At 39.3% G+C, this 20,826-nt stretch overlaps 3 protein-coding genes and 1 long non-coding RNA gene across 8 annotated transcripts in view; 2 read left to right on the top strand and 2 right to left on the bottom strand.

The window, feature by feature from the left end:
* Window positions 1-1,347: 1,347 nt before the first annotated feature.
* On the bottom strand, window positions 1,348-6,914 carry LOC136421016 (group 3 secretory phospholipase A2-like). The gene is made up of 6 exons (XM_066408165.1): window positions 6,547-6,914; window positions 6,279-6,368; window positions 4,818-4,916; window positions 4,131-4,209; window positions 3,170-3,280; window positions 1,348-2,154 (listed from the first exon to the last, which is right to left on the bottom strand). The coding sequence occupies exons 1-6, from the start codon at window positions 6,691-6,693 to the stop codon at window positions 1,808-1,810; spliced, it is 873 nt and encodes a 290-aa protein (XP_066264262.1). The 5' UTR covers window positions 6,694-6,914; the 3' UTR covers window positions 1,348-1,807.
* Window positions 3,275-4,249, top strand: LOC136421027 (uncharacterized). The gene is made up of 2 exons (XR_010753367.1): window positions 3,275-3,656; window positions 4,114-4,249. It is a non-coding gene; the product is annotated as an uncharacterized lncRNA (long non-coding RNA).
* Window positions 6,915-9,377: 2,463 nt separating the features above from the next.
* Window positions 9,378-14,766, top strand: LOC136420986 (phosphoserine phosphatase-like). 4 transcript variants are annotated; one of them, XM_066408147.1, is made up of 8 exons: window positions 9,381-9,512; window positions 10,163-10,196; window positions 10,877-11,037; window positions 11,452-11,586; window positions 12,524-12,669; window positions 13,042-13,138; window positions 13,521-13,572; window positions 13,886-14,766. In XM_066408147.1, exons 3-8 carry the CDS (start codon window positions 10,898-10,900, stop codon window positions 13,991-13,993), a joined length of 678 nt encoding a protein of 225 aa, XP_066264244.1. In that variant the 5' UTR covers window positions 9,381-9,512; window positions 10,163-10,196; window positions 10,877-10,897; the 3' UTR covers window positions 13,994-14,766. The 4 variants fall into 4 exon arrangements, with proteins under 4 accessions (XP_066264252.1, XP_066264229.1, XP_066264244.1 ...); XM_066408155.1 differs by lacking the exon at window positions 10,163-10,196 and having other exon boundaries at window positions 9,378-9,512; window positions 13,042-13,160; window positions 13,886-14,000; XM_066408132.1 differs by lacking the exon at window positions 10,163-10,196 and having other exon boundaries at window positions 9,379-9,512.
* Window positions 14,767-20,826, bottom strand: part of LOC136420951 (carboxypeptidase D-like) — a 35,925-nt gene continuing 29,865 nt past the window's right edge. For both annotated transcript variants that reach the window (XM_066408095.1, XM_066408103.1), the window contains 4 exons: window positions 19,668-19,799; window positions 19,170-19,346; window positions 18,156-18,267; window positions 14,767-17,406 (listed from right to left, as the gene is read on the bottom strand). In XM_066408095.1, coding sequence (XP_066264192.1) covers window positions 17,186-17,406; window positions 18,156-18,267; window positions 19,170-19,346; window positions 19,668-19,799 — 642 coding nt within the window. In that variant the 3' untranslated portion in view covers window positions 14,767-17,185. The remainder of the gene's footprint in view (window positions 17,407-18,155; window positions 18,268-19,169; window positions 19,347-19,667; window positions 19,800-20,826) is intronic.

The following is a 20,826-nucleotide window of genomic DNA, read 5'->3' as shown; positions in this document are numbered from 1 at the left end:
CGCCATTTTTTGGGCCGCGATGGTGGCGGAACGATTCAACGCACAGCTTTGTTACGCTCTAACATGTAATTGGTAGCGTCCATGAAAACGAAACTGAATACAGAGATGGCGAAGATATTTCCCAATAAGTAGACGGAGTATTGTTGATGTAAGTGGTGTCGTTTTTTCGTAATGATTTCGTAAGTCGGGCCGCATTCAAGACGTACGTCGGGCCGCGCGCACAGTGCGAGGTAGCCTATTTCCCGTGAAAACATGAGCTGGGATGCGGTAGATATAGCCCTTCTCACATGACGTTAGAAGTGCACACAGTCAAACTTTTCCGGTCAAAAGAAAGCTAGAATATAGTAGACTTCAAGCCTTATTTACATTTCCCTAACTTCATCACCAACTTCCGAAGAGAGCAAAATTACCAAAGCGTAATAAGTTAGGCACACTATCTGGCGTAGCACTAAATCAGAAGGTACATTCGTGAAAATGTCTCACAGCGTTTTCCGCCTGTAACGCGGAGCGTGAAGGGCCCATGAGCAGTATGAATACATTTCTTGTCCATGTATGTTCTTTAGATGAATGTGTTCAAAATTCATTCATTAAAACCTGACCACTCTCTGGAAACCAGCAATGGATCGCCGTGAGTTCGAGCGCGTAAAAAAGCGTAACATGTTAGGGCACGTCACGTTATGCAAGCTGTAATAAGATTGCTCGTCGTTACCAACTTACAGGAAGACACAGTGTAGCCCTCATACCAAACTTGGAGTTGGAATTAGTCTGTAATTGTTGTGCCATTATTACCAACAATGTGTAATCCGATGTGTTATTTTTTAATGAAGTGAACTATTAAAAAATCCGATAACAGGGTCTAAATGTCATGCGGTTTGAGTAGACCATTGTCTAGCTGTATGTTGAAGACAGAATGAAAAGACGGTGATTTCGGAGGCACTGCAATTCAGTCAGACAGGACAGCAATAGCGGAGAGAACTTCAGTTGAGACAAAGAGAGTAGAGCCAGCATTATGTAACGTTATTCACAGTCAGTCTGCCTCAAGACTCAGGAGGCTATCGTGCCCAGTGTACAGGAAACCTTGTCTCTGTGGTCTTGATGTGCTATACAAACCTGGATCTAGCTTTACAAAGATTTTTATGTTGACATCAGTGTTAATTAATGTTTTATTGAATACATGGATAATAAAAGATTTGTTGGTTGTAATACCATGTCTTACTGCTTTAATTCTTCTTACATGCGTTATGGTCTTCAAGTTTGTGGATAACATGTTTTTTTTGCCCGCCTTTTTCTTTGCCCGCTTTGAAATGTTATTCATAAACACCACTTACATAAAGCCACTCAATCGTCGCCATTGCAATACGTTTTATTGCCTTTCTTGTTGACTTTGCGGTCACATTGACGTGCAACGCACGGGTAAAATGCGTGACTTCTACAAATAAAATGACTGCGCACGAAATGTCACATTCTCAGTTTCGGCTCCACATCAGATAACGTTACAAGATAACTTCATTGGAAATCGCAGTGTTGCCACTGGATTGAAAACCTACGTAAAATGACAAAGATTCATCAAAGAGAGATTTGCAGCGATTTTCCGCCTATTTGCGCCTGTTTGCCAATTATTGCGATTTTGAAAATTTAACAAAAAATCGGCGCCGGTTTGTGCCACTACACTTTGCGAATACCTTTCGTAACCTGGCGCAATTTGGCGCAGTCCAGTGAGATACCGCCTTACGGGGAATGTAATTTTATAATACATTTATGTTCAATGAAGACAAATTACTAATCAGATATTGTTAGTCAGGTAAAGCTAAAACCCTCTCGCATGTCGTGTAGGTCTAACTATCTCCTTTGTTTTTTTCTCAGAACGACTGAAGTGCGGCGGATAGAATGCAGGCCATGTCGGGTTGTGCTTTTCTGTCGGTACCTTCACCCTTTCCTGTTTTTTACAATTGAACCAATCGTCATGCTCCTTGCAGATCTCCTTCCGACGCCGTTCGAAGCAAGTCGGGTTGAAGTCGTGAAAGTACGTAAAGGCGACGGCATACGACACGGACGTGTTGACGGCGGCCAAACAGTCGTACAACTGCCGGTCACAGTCACAATGAGAGATGCGCCAAGGTCGCATGTTCTGGAAGTAGTCTGTCCTCTGGTAACCTGGCAAATAAAGAAAGGTATTACAGGTACTTCGGTTTGGCTTTGTCTAAAATAGTTTCCCCTGCTATCTGAGACAACGATTGCATTAGTAATGAAAGAAAAGAAACAGGCCACAGTTATCAACTTGAGGTCTATTCTATTCTATTCTATTCTATTCTATTCTATTCTGTATTTCTCACAGATAAAAACAATACATACATGCATAATATACGCCCAAATTGACCCATTATATCCACTAATACCACCAGGTTAAAGGCAACCTAAGCAATATTAGGGCGCTGAAAGTCATGTATTCAAAATCAATATTTTTCTGATTTCTATCCATAGTAGGTTTAGATAACACTATACCATCACATATCGACCATCATGGAGCAAAAATGTGATGTCGTTGTGTGGTGGGAACTCATTGAAAATCTGTGCACTTGGAGGCCAGCCATCATTTCAAATCTTCCGAACATGCCCGATTCTGACCGATAAGTCCCGAACGCATCCGAAGATATAATCACCTGGTCATGGCTCAATGTCCTTGGGCATTGTGACGTCACGCGGCCGGAAGTTACCGAAAATTGTCGACAGGAAACGGTTACGGCTGGATTCTGGACTGATTTTTGGGGGGACCCAATAAATAAAATACTCCTTTTGTGGCTTGCTTCTGTGCCATTTTTAAATGCCCAAAGTCTGAAATAATGAAGCAGATGTGGTAATATGGGGAAGCAAATGTCAATTTCAACCTCACCAAACAGAATTGTTTTCCCCAGAATATTTCAAGTTTTACCCCCTGAAATCGCTTAGGGCACCTTAACATAATCATAAAAACATTAACGTTATATAAATTAGGGGATATAATGGGCCAATTAGGGCATATATTATGCCTGTATGTGTTGTTTTTATCTGTGAGAAATACAGACCAGAATAGAATAGACCTCAAGTTGATAAATATGGCATGTTTCTTTTCTCCCATTATGAAAACGGTAGAAAACTGCATCCGAAGTACAGTCACTACTCTCAAACCTACCTTCTAGAACATCAGCGCACTGTTTGTGTTGTTGACAACAATTGTCCGTCCCGTTGTTCCTTCCTAGAGTAGTGTTTGCTGGTGCTTGGCCTGTTCCACACCATTTCGTTCCTGAAAGCAAACACAAGATGTATCAGTACGACACGTTTTCCACGACCGAGCAGACAGCGTCATTAATTTCCCAACATTTCCCTACGTGCTCGGACATTGCCAGACGCAACAAAATGTTGCATTAGAAGACTGAACTTGCTATGCTGGTAGACACATCCCTTGCCAGGGTCAACAAGACTATTCACCATGCTGATTTAGAGTATTTATGTGAAATTGTTTTGGAATTTCAAAGAGGAGGCAAAAGCTGAAAACATTAAACTAGAGAGACGCACAAAACGTCACAGAAACACGCAGATAAACGTGCACCGCACCTTACATCTGCCTGGAGATTAAAGCAAGACAAGGGCCTTGCCGAGACTCCTACATCGAAAAACATGTGAGCATTGATCCACCAGGCCAGTACCGTTTCGCTAGAGTCAAAGTACTAGAAACTGAACAGGTCTACTTTCGTCAGGCGATACAATTTTGACTCATTTGAGAAGAGTATTTTCCCTGAAAGGTATCCTCAGAAGTGCTATTTTCTTCTAGAGAAGGGAGAATAATGTGTATTTTTTTTGGAATTTGGCCAAAATTTGTGACTTTTGTCCTGTAATCAACCCCTAAATAAGCTTTATTGACGCAACACATAATATAGTGATTTTTGTACGGTCAACTACGAAGACGTCGAAGTACAAAATAGAAATGCCAAATAAATCTATCTCAAAAGCCTACTTACTAGACAGTAAAGGCTAAAATACTATATAATGATAACATCTTAGTGCATGAGGCTAATCTTGGGGTTCAGTATCTTTTCTACCATCTCTGGTTTGTTTATGTCTAAGTTTGTCCCTCAGGTGAACAGCTGTCCTACCAGGCCAGGTGGAGTGGAACTTTCCCCGTCGCATCCTCTCATGGTACAGTGGAGCCGTCGTGTCGAACTTTATCCTTTTCTGCGATGAAAGAGAAAGACTTACAATCATTTCCGTCATTTCCCCTATGACTTTTCATTTTCTCATTGATTATGTAAATTAGGGCTTCATTTGTATATATTGATATTCCTCCTTTTTCAGTTCCATATGCCACATGTTTGAGAGTCCTATCTTTGAACGCAGCGAAGTTTTCTAATTGACTATGCACATTATATAAATAGCATCTAGTTAGGTCAATTATGATATATTATGTAATATCAGAAATAGTCAATTGTTATGCGTCTACAAATTGCCATACATTGTACCCGTTACAATTGTCGCGCAATAACGTTTCTCTTCTTCTGTAACGCTAGATTACCTAAATTCAATACATTTTTGGTAAAAGAATCTGGCAAAAGAATGAATCATCATTTCTTTCTGTTACATGCCAATGTCATTGATTATCTTTGTCAATGATGCTGTACATGTTATATTTCTTCTCTAGTCCTGTTGATAAAACATTTGCCCGTGGCATTGAGACCATTCTTTGGAAATAAACATTAAGGAATGGGAGAAATTTTAGGGGATACGAAATGATAAAGGAACAAATAAGCTAAGGTGAAGACAGGAGTGATGATGACATATCTTACAGTGTCTCTCAGGAACTTTGTGCACCTGCGTTTGTAGCGGCCGTGGTCGGTGTCGTCCATGTGCTGGTCCATTATGATGCCTGAGTAGGACTGCACGGCCTGCGGGGAGAAGGAAAAGGAAAGGAAGTTATGAACCAGTTTAGCTCAAATGAAGTCAGACGCAATGTACAGAATTTACAGGTTCCTTGTAACGGGAAAATTCCCCTAGTTCTTTTTGACATGTACAATGAACAATGGAACCAGGGCTTAAACGAATTTCATCGACAAAAACGAATCTTTTCAAGCTTTGTGTGTTTTGTTGTCTTTTTGGTCATACTTGTACGTTCTGAATGATATTCCCATTATAAAGCCATGCAGAAGTTTGTGAAAACTCACGTTAAGTGGGTCTGATGTTTTATGTGATGGATCCCAGTAGCAGAGTGATTACAAATTTCATTTGAGTGTGCAAAAGTACTACCTTATCCTAACCGTTATTCATAGATGGAGTCCGTTGATAGCTGAATTTCACAATTAATTTTTTAAAGCTTTTTTTCCCAACGCGATAAGTACAGTTTGAACTAGATCTAGTGGCTTAATTAAAGAGGAGCCCGGCGTACCCTGGGTAACGCAATAAGGAAATGCTCCTACTGTGACCTTCCCAGCAGGTTCAGGTGTAATCACCATTCTTAAAGGTACCTGCGTCTCAAATATGACATCCGTAGCTTTAACGGTAAGGGAAATACAAGTTTCTGCATAGATTATGCAAATGCGTCCTCATTAGCATAATGTATGGCTTCTCGCATATAACATCCGTACCATGTACCATAAGGTACATATAACGTTCTGCAATACCATTAGTAGAGCTACCACCCTACATCTACTTGATTTTTGACAGAAGAAAGAAGAAGAAAGAAGAAGAAGAGGCCAGCGAAAACAGTATATTCCCTCCTAGATCCTATGGAGGGGAATATGATAGTTACTAAGGCTACAAGTTGACAAAAAGTATCCAGAAACACATTGCAAAGGCAATTTTAAGCTCAACCCAAGGATTCTTAAGAGCCGCCAAGTTGAAGTTTGTTCAATGGTTGTTCGCGATATTACATGTTACACCTGGCTGTAAGTAATCTGAAGGGTACTCGGGGGGTTATCAGAATGTTGATGCTGTATAATGCAACTGCTGCCTAGTCCAGGTTCAAGATCAAGTTGCAAATACAATTATGTTCTTGGATTCAGAAAAAATATTATTAGCATAACCAGAACACTCTCCTCTGGGATTGAGTATGGCTTTATTACACTGGAAACATACATAAATGTACGTTGTGTGATTGAACGTGAAAGCAGACAAAAAATCAGATATCATTTTGAAATTGCATCCATACGTCATGAGAAGGAAATATCATTAACATGTATAATCTAACCATTGTCTATAGACACATGCAGAACCAGGCGAGTGCAGATAACATGTGTATAACATGTACTTACCTCCCGGAAGAGATCCCGCACAACGGTCTTAGCCGTACCACCTGTTGTAACGTTGCAGTCCACGATGTCGTAATTCTTGTCTAATAAAAACTGAGAAAAAATAGGAAAAAACTGAAGTAAGTACACTTTCCCGCTCAAAATGATTCTCACTCGAAATGCTGGGGTTGGTTTGATTATTACATTCGTGGTTTCCATCTCCATTATTACACATTTCACAATGCAACAGAGAAATCCAGTGTTTAAAGCAATGAACAGGTAACGTTTTCACCTGTGTGACTCCCTGTCCATCTGTTACCAGTCTCCACGTGTAGCCGTCCTGTGCAGCCTCGGTAACAAAGTGCAAGTTTTCATCTAATTTCGCCAAACAGAAAGTAAATAGCAGCATAAAAATCAGCCATGCCATTCTCTCATACATAATGAGCTTAGCGTATGAAAGATCTTGTAGCAATGCTGTAAATAATAGAAAATATGCTGAAGGCGTCAGGGGAGGTCGGTTGTTTTGCCGCCAGCAGGTGTACAGTCAAGCAACGGCGGCCTTGGCGATAGTACTGAAATTATCAGGACGGTAGCAGATATAGTGTGGTCATCTGTCATTGGCTGACTCGAAGTGCGGGTAGCCAATGGGGTGCGGCCGTGGACGCAAGGCAGGAGGCCGTTCCTTGAACAAACATGAGTGCTGGAGCACAACAGGTGTTTCTTTCACATACGCCGCGGCGGAATGTCGGACGTTTCGGCCCATGGTCAGTTCGGCCCCTCCCAAATCAGGACGTTTCGGCCTCAGGTTCAAGACATTTCGGCCTCAGGTCCAAGACGTTTCGGCCTCAGGTCCAAGACGTTTCGGCCTCAGGGCCAGGACGGTTCGGCCCGAGCCTCCAACAGGGCATCCTACCGAGATTTCGTTCGTATTTCAATGCTTTAATTTCGACTTCTTATTTTCTTTTTCAGATGCAATTTTCCCCGACAGTTTTCAGACACCCGAATTGTATCATCACCGAACCATTTTAAATGTTGAATTTGTTACCAGTTATGGCGTGGAATTTTTTATTGTATTGTATTGTGTTGTCGATTTCCTTTTCACTAACACATTCATGTTCTTTGAATCATTTCTAACTTAAGATTAACTAGCTCACAGCCCATCGCAAATTTTGACTATTTATTGACAAACGGGACTATTGATATAACATACAACAAACACCTTTTCACTAACACGTTCGTGTTCTTTGAATCATTTCTAGCCCACAGCCCATCGCAAATTTTGACTGATTATTGACAAACGGAACTATTGATATAAAATACAACTACCACCTTTTCACTATCACGTTCTTTGAATCATTAAACTGAACGATTAAACTGTCTAAAGTAAAAATATCTATTACTGAAACAACTAAGTAACCAGACCCAGAATACAATACTCGATACAAACTAGAAATAGAAAACAATTAAAATAAAGTTACAGTAAAGTTACAAAAATTACAGTTACGTACATTGTAACTTACAAAAAAACGTTGTCTGACAAAGCGACGCGGTCTCTGATTGAAAATCAGGTTGATTACCGATGCGCGTTTCAGCCAAACAACAAGTACAAACTACAAGTTGAAGTTGTCTGACAAAAGAAACGCGGTCTCTACTGAGAATGATCTTGATTGTCAATGCGCCGGCGGTCAGTGGATTCTGGAACATGCTACATGACAGAGGGTTTTCTGTTTCAGGTGTTACACAGGTGGGTTTGCTATGTTTTAAGACGTAATGTTCTATGTGTTTAATGTCTTAAAGTTCAATTGTTTCACATAGATTTACCTTGCATAGTACGGTGATACACATAATAACTAAATGGGCCGAACCGTCTTTGGCCCGGGGCCGAACCGTCTTTGGCCTGGGGCCGAAACGTCTTCGGCCTGGGGCCGAAACGTCTTCGGCCTGGGGCCGAAACGTCGGGGCCGAACTGACCATGGGCCGAACTGTCCTGCTACCGCCGCGGCGGACCACAAAAGTACCAGCGGTTACTAATAGCTGGCCGAATTGTATGTTTATGATAAACATAACGTGCTCTCCGACATTTCATCACTAACTGACGTGCGACGCGACTGAAGCCCTACTGAGCAGGGTATTGGAAATCGCAGTGCAATCCCACTGAATTAAAAACCAATGTTAAATGACTGAAATGCATCAAAAATAATTTGCAGTGATAAAATAGCGAGTCTCCAGTTTAAGCTGTTACGCTGAGTTATGTTTAGGGAACACACTCGGCAGATAAACCAGCAAAAGGAAAAATACGTAACGTTAGATAAACCAGCAAACAAAATCAAAAATACCGCGAACCTTCGCCAAATAATCAAGGCTTATTCAAGACGTAAGAAAATCATATATGTTATGGAATTATGGTGGTTCAGGACAAGTATATGTGTCTAATCTTTAGAGTGTGTGTAGTGATGTATGTTATAACTGGTCACGAAAAACCTCTAGTATTACGCCAAAAATAGTTACTCAAGCCACTGGATAAAATTTATCATTTTTATCCAGTTGCTTGAGTAACTATTTTTGGCGTATCTTACTACCTGGATGTCTAACGTTATATGTCCTTGGTCATATATGGCGCCCTACTCTCCAAGCAGAGGTTCGCCTCTGGCTGGACGGTTTTGACGCGTTTAAGGTTTTTTTGTCGGGCTTTCTATTTTGTCCCGTTTTCTTTATGTCGCGAGTGTAAAAAATTCCCTGTCCGTTGCTTATTTGAAAATAGAGCTTTAACTTAAGTTGATTGAAGTACTCCTTTTTAAAACTACTGGGCCATGTTGACATTCTCTCGCTGACGTTAAATAGGCGCCTGAAATTCGATCAAGTGATTCAGTTTTGTATGTTTTCATTATTTCAGCGACCCCATGCAATGATTTCGCCTGTCTAACTCTCACGTTACTCTACTCTACTCTACTCTACTCTACTCTACTCTACTCTACTCTACTCTACTCTACTCTACTCTACTCTACTCTACTCTACTCTACTCTACTCTACTCTACTCTACTCTACTCTACTCTACTCTACTCTACTCTACTCTACTCTCAGTCTTTACTCTACGACCCCTCTACGTCTGCTTGGAGATTAGTTCATAGGTCATAGGTTAGGAGTCACCCGTTTTCCGAGGACCCGGTGTGTGATCTAGGCAGATCACGGACAGATGATATAACGTTAACGTTACTGAAGTACCTGATTTTGGAATCACTTTGAAGTTTGTTCTTGACGGTATGTCTAGTCTGTATGTTATTGGGTTTTCAGATTGTGTTTGAATATAGCCAACATGATAGCTGTCAATTGCTAAAACTAACCAGGACAGCCGTCATAGCTGGCGGCTACACATGCTGAACGGAAAAGTACAGAAACGTGTGATGAGATCGCTTGTGCCATGGACGTCTTTGCAATTGTTAACGTTAAATTGTGGGCGACAGAGTAGCAATCACAACGTGTGGCTGAGGACTTAAAGGGTATATTTCCTTCCGAGTCGGATGAGGGTAGCTATAGGCGTAGTGACTACAGTGTCTTTGGGTAGACTGATTATGTAGCCTAAATAGCAGACTGTTTCCAGGGTCTAGAACCAACATGTCCCTATTAAAAGAAAATTTAATTGCAGCAGCCCAACTCTCAGCTCCATCTTGAGTTATAGTATTTTGTAATTAAAAATGTAAATGAGGTCTGCATTTGCATAGTTGATATCTATCAATATTTCCCTCTTCCTCAGTTACATATGTCACATCATAAAATGTGGTGTATGTATATACTCTCCTCATTTATCATGCAAATTGGATACTGATTTGCATAATACATATCTAATTATGTAAATCCTCGAACCTCTGAGTTTGATATCCCTGTGCGGTACATTTTGCCATTAATCACAGCAAAGAGGTCCGGGTCGGCGTGGGAACACAAGAGGTGAGTAGAACAGTCTCCTGGCTCCCGGGGATTGAATCCGGGCCCACCAGCACACAGGCCGCATGCCATAACCACTAGGCTAAAAGGGCCGAACCTGTTAAAGAGGTCAGTTAGTGCATCCTTGGTTAGTGGCACTTGAACCCCACTGTTACAATACCACTATTTATTACTGCAATTTCTCAAGTGATACTAATTTAGCAAAGGAGCAATGTGTGTTATGTGGATAATGTGTTATTCACAGGAACATCCTGCCAATTTACATGATCATACTCAACGTTAGGGTTATATAAAGGTCAGGGTCATGTTTTATATATAATGATATCCTTGGTAATATTCAAAGGAACTGCCTGTCAATAGTGAAAAGAAATTCTTATTTTATTTTTAGCCTGTCAATAGCAGGGAAAAAATTCTTATTGCTTATCCCTGTTTGTTGCCAACTGAGGGTCATTCAAATTCTGTTGAACGCGATCTTTAATTTAAAGTATGAAACGTATTATGATTCATTCTAAGTAGATTACTCCATTAGGATATGTAATATGCACCATACCGTGCCTATATATATACGGGTACAGGTCTTTCCACCTAACCCTACAAATTATTTCTATATGGTGCAATGTATTACTACTAGGTACGTGTATGAATATGATTGGCCAACTGTTTGTCCTTTTTATTTGCGGTAGCACACCTCGATCTGCACCTCAATGTCGGACCAAGCAGAGGTGAGGCAGATCTGGCGGACAGCAGATGCTGTATGTTTTGACGTGGACAGCACAGTCATTACTGAGGAGGGCCTTGATGAACTGGCCAACTACTGTGGGGTGGGCGACAGGGTGGCACAACTGTGAGTACTGGGCAAACCAGACTGGAGTCTTTGTCAGCAACTGTAATGAAGCGGCTTCACTGTATGTTGATTAATTCTGTAATGTTATATACTTTTTAAGTGAAATTACTTTGTTGCTACCTGTCAGTGAGTTATGATAATCAAGTCTCTTAACTATGAAGGATAATTTCTGGTTCTTGGATGTCAATGCTATATCCATGTTTATTATGCAAATGACAGTTTAATTTGCATGGTTTTTGTCCAATAATATTCAGTGTTTTCCAAGTTTATACATGTATATGTCATGACAATGGAATTCCCAGTAGCCTAAGGTTATCTAATATTTCTTTGATGATTGTGAAAATGATATGGGGTCTAATCATTGCAAACTGTACTACAGACAGTACATTTTCTCCCATTTTCTTGTGACCACAGTACAAAAGAAGCCATGGGGAATGGCATGTCTTTCCGGGAAGCATTGACACTTCGATTGGACCTCTTCAAACCCAGTCTGCAGATTGTCCAAAAGTTTGTCCAGGAACACCCGCCCCAACTCACACCAGGGGTCAAGTAAGATCATCATGATCAGTCTATGCTTATGTGTACAATGTAACTACCTGTGCACCAGGATCAGTACTTTGACCATCAAAAACTCACTGGAAACTTTGCAATGATGATTTTTAGCAGCAGCCTTCAGATAAATTACAGTGAGGTGCAATTAGCAACATATATTGAGTGGATCAAACTCTGTGTGAGTGGATCAAACCTTACAGTCTGGTTTTAGGGTTTTAAAGGTAACAAATACCCACACGGTAATGTTGAATTTACTCTGCTTGTTTGTCAATTTATTTTATTGCCTTAGAAATTTCATTTTCCACTTGCTTTGGACCAAAAATTGACTTTGATCTCTTGAGTCTGACAATCATAACATCCCATTGAAACCCATACAGGTACTAACATTAAAAAATAGTGTCCTCAGAAAAAGTATGCAATGTTCATAAATCTAGGGCTTAAGTTATCTTGAAAACAATGTTTGTTGTGTGTGTGAGAATAGTTGTTCATCAATCTTCAGCTTTAGTATCTTAATTCTCCTCTTGCTTTGGACCAAAAGTTGTCCAGGATCTTTAGCAATTATTCCCTAGGAATACATATTTAAGGTCTACACCATTCGCTTATGGCTCCACATGCGGAAACTATTCAATTACCAGTTTATGATTAGTTCATTCCTTTGTTGTTCTGTAAGGAAAGTTTACAAATTTGGTTGATTTTGTATTAATAAAAATGTGGTCTTTTAGAAAATACTTTTGCTGTTGAGTTACCCATTTAAGTTAATGTGTATATTCATGTATAATCAAGTATTGTGTCAGTCTTTCACTGAAAGGGTGCAAAAAAGGTTAAATTTCCACCGTTTGTATTTTTCTGTCTTGGCAACAACCACAAACATTATGTTACAACACAGGAGAACATGTAGATTGTTCCTTTTACACTGTCCATGCCTTTCATTTAGGGAGGTGATCTCACTGCTACAGAAGAGAGGCACTGCTGTGTATCTTGTATCAGGCGGCTTCTTCAGAATCATAGAGCCAATAGCCCAGCTAGTTGGGGTTCCCGTTGAAAACATATTTGCCAACAAGTTGTTGTTCAATGAACATGGTGAGTAGTTCTGCCTTCTTTCTTACAACGCTTAACGCTAAATTCAGCAGGGTTGACAACATTTAATGATAAATTCAGATTCTGAAGGATCGAAAATGCTTCACAGTAAATTGATGCACATTTCTAAATTGATGCACATTTCTATAGAATTGGTAGCATCACAAATGTCTCAATCCTCTCAAATGTAATTTCCTGCATTTTGAGAGCCAAATTTGGCAGGTTTAGTATGCGGAAACCAAGATCAGCAGATGCTCTGTTGTGCATTTTCATAGGGCAGTCTGGTATTCAACTAACGCCTTAAGAAGAGTATCTCAATAACGCTTAACGATGAATTCAGGATACATGTACCTTGTACTCATGTGTTGTTTCCAGGCGAGTATGAGATGTTTGACAAGGACCAGCCTACCTCAGCTTCAGGTGGAAAGGCACGTGTGGTCCAGCTTCTTAAAGACACTCATGGATACAAGAGGTCAGCTGGTGTCTTGAATACGGTATATTTTGTGTACATGCAGACTGAAGTTATCACATAGAAAAGCAGCTCAGCAATCTAATGATGAATTCTAAGCAAAGGAAATTGTTAAGTAAAGGAATGCTTTTTGAAAGAGTTTTCAGTGCCTCATTTGTTCTAGATAAAATGTAAGTAGATCAAACCATCAAGGTAAAGAGAGATAGAACAAAGAGAACAGAACTTCTACTGAATATTTCCTGTCAAATAGAGAAAGATGTTCAATTAATATTTTCACCAGGTCTACTTCTCTGCATGGTGGGTAGTACATGCACAATCTGGTATGACATGTTCTTGACAATACAGTTACAATGTACATGAACTTGTCAATTTTCTCTGCCTGTAGGGTTGTTGTTATTGGTGATGGTCTAACAGATGCTGAAGCCTGTCCTCCTGCGGTAGGTCATCAGCGTACATGTACATAAATCTGATAACTTTTCTGAACATGTAACAAAAATTTCTACACCCACACAAGCAGCTGGGATCTTCTGTACTGGAGTTTTTTTGTGTCCAGGTTTGATAGATATTACATCTAATATCTGATAGATATTACATCTTTGCTGATCGTTCATGGAGCTTGTTCATAGCAGTGGCACGTTTTACTTGCCTTATTTGAATGTAGAAATATGTGTTTTTTTGTTGTTAGAATTACCAAATACAGTACTTGAAGTGTTAAAATGTCTATTCTGACAACTTTCTCTCTATGTTCAGGAAGCGTTCATCGGCTTTGGAGGAAATGTTCGACGTCAGAGTGTCCAGGACAAGGCTAAGTGGTTTGTGACCAGCTTTACTGAACTGGCAGAACCACTTCAGTCCTAACCAGATCTAGCTGAAGGTTCACTATGATCATAATGTAGAATTAGTTACTTAAACTGTACAGAGTTAAAGGGTACGACTCCTAAAGTGCAAGAAGTATGGTGTTACAGTTCCATGTGTAGTATGTCAGATTTCATTCAGCCATCGTCATCATTACAAGTGTTTGTCATTCAGTACAACTTCTTATCTTTCACTTTAATCTTTAGCATAAGGAAGTAGCCATTTGGCTACCAATTCTCTATTGGTTACGGGTTAGGCAGAAGGTTACAATGGAAAGCATTTTGCTGTTTTCCTTTCTTCTTGTTGTTAACCTGTTTTTCAAGAAAAAACAATGACTACTATTATTATAATTATTGTTTATCTATTATTGAAAAAGTAACTTAAGTTTTCTTTCTTTCTTTCTATTTTGATAGCATCTTGGCCCTTATGAATTGGTTGCCCTGTATAACAGTAGTCATGGTTTAACATAAGATCATAAAATACATGTATATATATGAAAGTGAAGGATACTTTCTGTATATTAATCATGAATATGGCACAAAAATCCGTACAGCAGGTATATGTAGTCGCATAAAACTGAATCACTTGGTCCCCTGCGAACGTCTTTATTTATCTATTTACATGTATTTATTTACAACTTTCTACACCAGATTATGCAATCTTCTAAGGGTTCTCATGCTCTACAATCACACTCATTGCACACCTACAAAATACTACTTCAACTGCCATGATACAAAGTAGTTAAATTACCAGATTAAAGACACATGTACACTTCATTCCAGTCTGAATTTTGTATTTTGAAAGTTGTACTTTCTACTAAAATATACATCAGACATGTTTCTAAAACAACACTTTCCAAAGGGTTCACAAACTGTGTAAGGAACAAATGTATAATCAGCTCTCAGAGCTTCAACACAGGGGTACAACATTATGTATCTCAAGGAAATATATATATGCATATATTTCTGTGTACATAAAATTCTTGATTACAAATTTTCCAGACGAGAATACAATGTAATAACTATAATTAATTGATCTCAAGCAGTCTCTCTTATTGGTCTTTTTTCATCTACATTGTTTGCAAAGGCTACATGTATACTTCATACATTTCATCACTTTTCACACCATCATTTGTTGGGTTTATTGATGAAAATTCAAATGATGAAGCAATTATATAGATATCATATCTACCATTATGATATAACTGTTTCAATTCAATGTTAACTTCATGACAATATTAAAACAGGTTTCCGCAAAAGAACTATTTACAATACACAATATCATGTATTATTACCAACTGGATTTGGGGTTAAACAGACGTTTTGGGTCTCTTCACTCAAAATGGGGGGTGAAAAGGAGGAAAAAGTCATTCTAACCCACTTTTCACTCCTTGGGTCCAGGTAAAATGGGGTAAGGATCCCCGAAATGTCCAGTTAACCCCAAATCCAGTTGATAGTGTATGTAAACAGTATTTACCAGTTTTACCTGTCTTGCCAGGCACAAAAGGTGCCAAGGTTCAAATTTCATGTACATGTATCAGGCACATTAGCCATACTCTACAAGCAGAGATTTGGCCTAAACATATTTTTAGGCATTTTTGTCGGGCTTTCTATTTTGTCAGGTTTTCTTTACGTTGCCAAGCCAAACTTCTGCCGGCAGAGGGAAGCAAAGCATTGCAGTCGTTTTACACATACATGTGTATGTGCTAAGTGACACATAAAACTTGACAAAAATGCCTGACAAAAACGCCTAAAAATATGTCAAAATCAAGCCAGAGGCGAACCTCTGCTTGGAGAGTATGTAAGCCAAACTTTCAGAAATTGACTTCTGTTAAATGTACATTTCATGATTTATTTGTACACATGCATATTTGCAAAATATAAGTGTGGCAAAACATTCTATCCTTAAAAATGTTCAAACAAAAATACAGTTCAAAACATCACACAGAAAACTACAAAGTTTGCATGAAAGTTCATCTGTGTAAAATAACATCAAATTCTATGAATTAATCATCAAATTAAAGGTCTTTCCAACTCAGTGCTATTTGACCAGCTTCAGTGTAACTGATCTAATTGCTCAGATCAAATGACCGTATTGAAGTGTGACATGATGAGTCAAACTTTGGAAGCCTTTGAACCACTTCATGTCACATGTCAAGGTCACATGTCCTCAACAACCAAGCCAGTCATCCTGAAGATGAACAGAGATCTACATGATTGTACACTCTACACAAAAGTACTGAAACTTGAATTCGATCAATCATATTTCCTTTATCACTTTAGCAATTAATTGCATTACATAACAAAATTTGCCCCTCAAAATGCAGGAAATAGTGTTTCAGGGTGTCAAGATATAAAAATTTTCCTATCGGAGCATGTCGTGCCAGCATGGCAAAAATATGTCTGGAGGGTGTTGCCCTTCAAAAAGCAAGCTGAAACCCTTCTGTATATATATATATATATTTCTTGATAATATATAACATATATTTCTTTCTTTTCTTAAAGTCATTAAACTTACTATATAAAGCTAACTCTCCCAGCAAATTTTGCCCCTCAAAATGCAGGAAATAGCATTTCAGTGGGTCAAAAATTTAGAACCCCCCCCTACGAAATTTCCTCCTGCTGTCTCTAATCTATTGCCCTTTACAAATATACCCCTGTATGATTCATGGGCTGAGCATGAGGGTTGTAAAAAAAGGGCCAAAAGTGTTTTAATGACAAGCATCATCATCCATATTCAATGATTGTGTTATATCATTCGAAACCTTAAGGTATATTTTCCTTTAAGATGATATCCCATCATGATCACACTTTTGAGCCCCCAAAAGTGCCAAACTTCCTCTGCCAATGTCAGGCACTACATTAATTTTGTATGTTGGCAGGGTAACTAATGTAGCTAAGAAATTGTCACCTTCTGGTATTGAAAAGAGCTTAACCTTGTCAATAAAAACTATGATAAATAAAATTATATCAGTCTATTATTGATTATTCTCTCATACACAAGTAAATTGATTTCATTCCGCTACAAAAGAATTAGTACAAAATCCAAAATATTTTGTTACCATCTGATATTTGTCAAAACAATATAGCACCCTCCTCATTGTAGTACTGATTTGCATGTCACTGTGAATTGCATGTAGCCTTGAAGCAGCCTTAACAATTCATACATTAAATGTGTAAGCTATAAACATAATATTTACCTTTTCCAATAAATCGTATCATCTTCACTGCCACTTAAGTCATCATGGTATTCATGATCTTGCAGAAGGGATTTTTGGGATGCATCTTTCTTGAGTCTGTTCATGAGAAGGGTGTCCCCATACTCTGATGTACCCAGCTTGCTGTAGCTGTAAACAGGTGTTCGGCACATCCTACAGATGACAACAGCTGTGCATAGTATGGCCACCATACTTGCAGCTGGAAAGAGACAAGACAATGGAAGCTGTATGCAGGAATGGGTGCATTTCAATCTAAAGAAGAGTTCGGATACCTCATCTCCATCAACTATTCTGATCTGCTGGTCATGTACACCTTTACCTAACTTACACATGTTGCAATATTGACAGTTCAATCATTTACCACTTTTGCATTCTAGGAATCTATTTTCATAATTGGTATCTGTTAATGTTCCACCTGCCACAAACTACAAACGTTACATGTATTTGAGTCCTATAATGGAAAACACTACAAATATAGATTTTCCTCATTAATTATGGAAATCCCAATTTGCATACTTTGCACTTCATTATGTACATCTCTGTCTAAGATACTTGCATACTAAACATCATGGAAATCCTTCCTTCCTTTGAACAGTTATTCTCTTTGGAACATTTTGACAAAAATGCCCCAGCATGTAGCTACAGAGCAAGCGGCTAGGGGGGGGGACCTTTACCACTTCTTCCTTACATCACAAGCTATTTGCAACCAAACAAGTGCTAGAATCTGCAAAAAGCTGCCATTCTCACCTGAATGAAAATGATTATTTACCATATATTTGTAGCAGTTCAATATTAATATTACATGGAATACAGACAATGGTATCTAAGAGTACACTTTGTTCACAAACATTCTAAGCAACAGATAATGATAACCTCTTACCTGCAAAGTAGCCATTATTCCTTACAGATCTATGATAACTAATTAAAAATTTCTATTCAAAACCCCACCTGTTGCTATGATGATGATGATGGGAGACATTCCAAAGATCTTGTACTTCTTACTGAGGATAAACTGGACCTCCTTAGCAACGCCTTCTGAAACTATCACCTTCCTGGTGCCCTAAAGAAAATAAAGAAGTGACAAACAAACAAGATTGGCAACATAAAAATACAGTGCCATGGCGACGATGGTTTCTGTTACTAGTCAATCAATCAATCAATCAATCAATCAATCAATCAATCAATCAATCAATCAATCAATCAATCAATCAATCAAAAGCCTTTATTTCCTTTCGAATGAATGCCTGTTTGGCCGAACAGGCCGCTTTTCAACATAGGGTTAGGGTTATTCTTAAGTGTGGACTCTGAACAGGAGGCACCTACATGTATTAGTAAGTATGCTTTATGTCCATCCATGGTGATAAAATAAAATCCATATCCACACAAGAAGATGAAAAAAACTGAATCTGAGAATTTGAGAATTACACAATGTAGGTCACTCTCATCTGTTAAATCGACATACACTGGCCATTCAATGTATTTTAAAAGATCAGATTTACATTAGAAATCCCTGTAAGACTACATGTACATGTGTGCTTGGTTGCCCTCTGTAATAATGTAGGCAAAAGTAGACAATTCTAATATTCCCATATGACCATGAGGCAAAGCTCAAGAATGGCATGCCAAGTTAACACCACGAAAAACAAGACAACTCACGGTGGAGTGGATACAAGATAGCAACCAGGGGGATGTCGGTGGGAATGGTCAGTGCCCCTGCCACTCTTGTCAATCCATGTACATTGTGAACATGTATATCAAAATTTGACACTGTATCATGATGCCAACAAGAAGGCCATTCTCCCTGTGATACTGGCAATACTCATGACTTTGTGATTGTTGAAAAATGTACTATTCTTAGAGAATGGATCCAGTCAATGTTACCTACAGTCTACGCAAATTTACACAAAAGCCAGTCCTATGTATACTTCCAATCCTTCTCAGGTTGCGTACTGGACAGATTACCTGTTGATATCCCTCCCTGTCTGCCCTGATGACATACTCTCCTGGTGCCAGCAGCCTCCAGTAGTCTCCATCTGTTGCCGTGACAACCACTGAGCCACGTCCATCCACACTTATGGAAGCCCCGGAGACAGCAGTCCCATCTGTGGTGCGAACAAAGCCTTTCACACCGGTGTGGACCTGGAGTAAGGGAGCAAACAGTACCACCAGTTACAAGTTACAGATCAAAATCTCTCTGTGCTTCAGAACTGATGTACCATCTATCTGTGGCAGGACATGCAGACTTTCCTCGGGTTAAACCAGAAGAAATGACGGTAGACTAGGTCACTGTGATGATTGACATAACCACAAAGAACAATGTGCACACACAAAATATTAAAACAATAATTGTACTCCCATTTTCGATGATAAAACATTTGAACTACAGTTACTGTACATGTATATACAGGCTACTCCAGGACAATCAACAAGAAGACAAAGCTCTTGAGAGGAAGGGTGCACCTGTTTGAGCATGCCCAGGAGCGATTCCTTGTTGTCCCTCCATAGTTGGTCCAGCTCACTGGAGAAGGGGTGTTTACAGCAGCTGACCCACACTGCAATCTCCAGACAACTGTGATCATTATAGTTGTAGTCCTAGAAGTGCCACAAGTTACAAAACAAAAATCATTACATTGTCTAATTACTGAGAAATGCTTAGCTTGTTGAGTTTTTTTTTAAAGCAAAAGAAATCCAGCTGCAAGCAGAATAAACTACATGTAAATGTACATTCCAGAATGATGACATTTAAACCCTGCTGATGCTGTGTCTGCGTATTAATGCCATCTTGTCCTACAGATGTGCCGTGTGGCAGAGACTGTCATGTCATTCTCATATAGGACTGTTTAGCCAACATTTTGGCCAATGCTGTGGGAATGATGTGAATTACAATTTTACTATGATGATAATGATGGTCAATTATGAGATCATTATAAACTACGCACAAAAAGTTTGGAAACTTTACTTTGTTTGATCATATTTCCGTTGTTTCTTGGTCAATTTCAATGCATTATATATCTTTGGAAAGCCTGTGTAATTTCCTTTCCTATGATACCTAACTCATTATAATTGCAATCTCATGGAGCGAGCATCAGGCCTGCTTACGCGAGTGGGTTGTAGAAAAAAAGTGCCCAATTTTCCATGGTAGTGTCAAACACTCAGCGCAGCGCCAAACCTATTTGTGGTGGTGTTGTCCACATCGTGAATGGAACAGTGTTTGGAGGAATGTTATGTTCACAGCTAAAGATAAGAGTAGATTTATTTAGACTGTTGGATGGGTAAATGAAAGTGTGGGCAACGAGGAGAACCCTACGCTGACTGTTGCACAGATAGACTGACTGATTGTTTTGTTGGAGTCAGTGTCATAGTGTGGGGCAGTACAACTGCCAGAGGAAAAACCAGGCGAATCATCCTACTAGTAAGCAACCTCAATGTGTCAAGACAAAGAGACACCTTTCTCAATCCAGTCACATTTCCAAGATCCTTACATGTAGCTCTGCAATATGCAAGATCTGCAAGATGATGGTGCACGTCCATACAGAATGAGAGCCATTTGAAACCACCTCCAGGATGCAGGAATACAGAGGATAGAATGGCCCTCCTGCAGCCCAGATCTCAACACAAT

This window comes from Branchiostoma lanceolatum, chromosome 1 (genome assembly GCF_035083965.1).
Source record: "Branchiostoma lanceolatum isolate klBraLanc5 chromosome 1, klBraLanc5.hap2, whole genome shotgun sequence".
Lineage (NCBI taxonomy): Eukaryota > Metazoa > Chordata > Leptocardii > Amphioxiformes > Branchiostomatidae > Branchiostoma > Branchiostoma lanceolatum.
The sequence above is the reverse complement of the archived record's forward strand: the minus strand, read 5'-3'. Positions and strand labels throughout refer to the sequence as shown.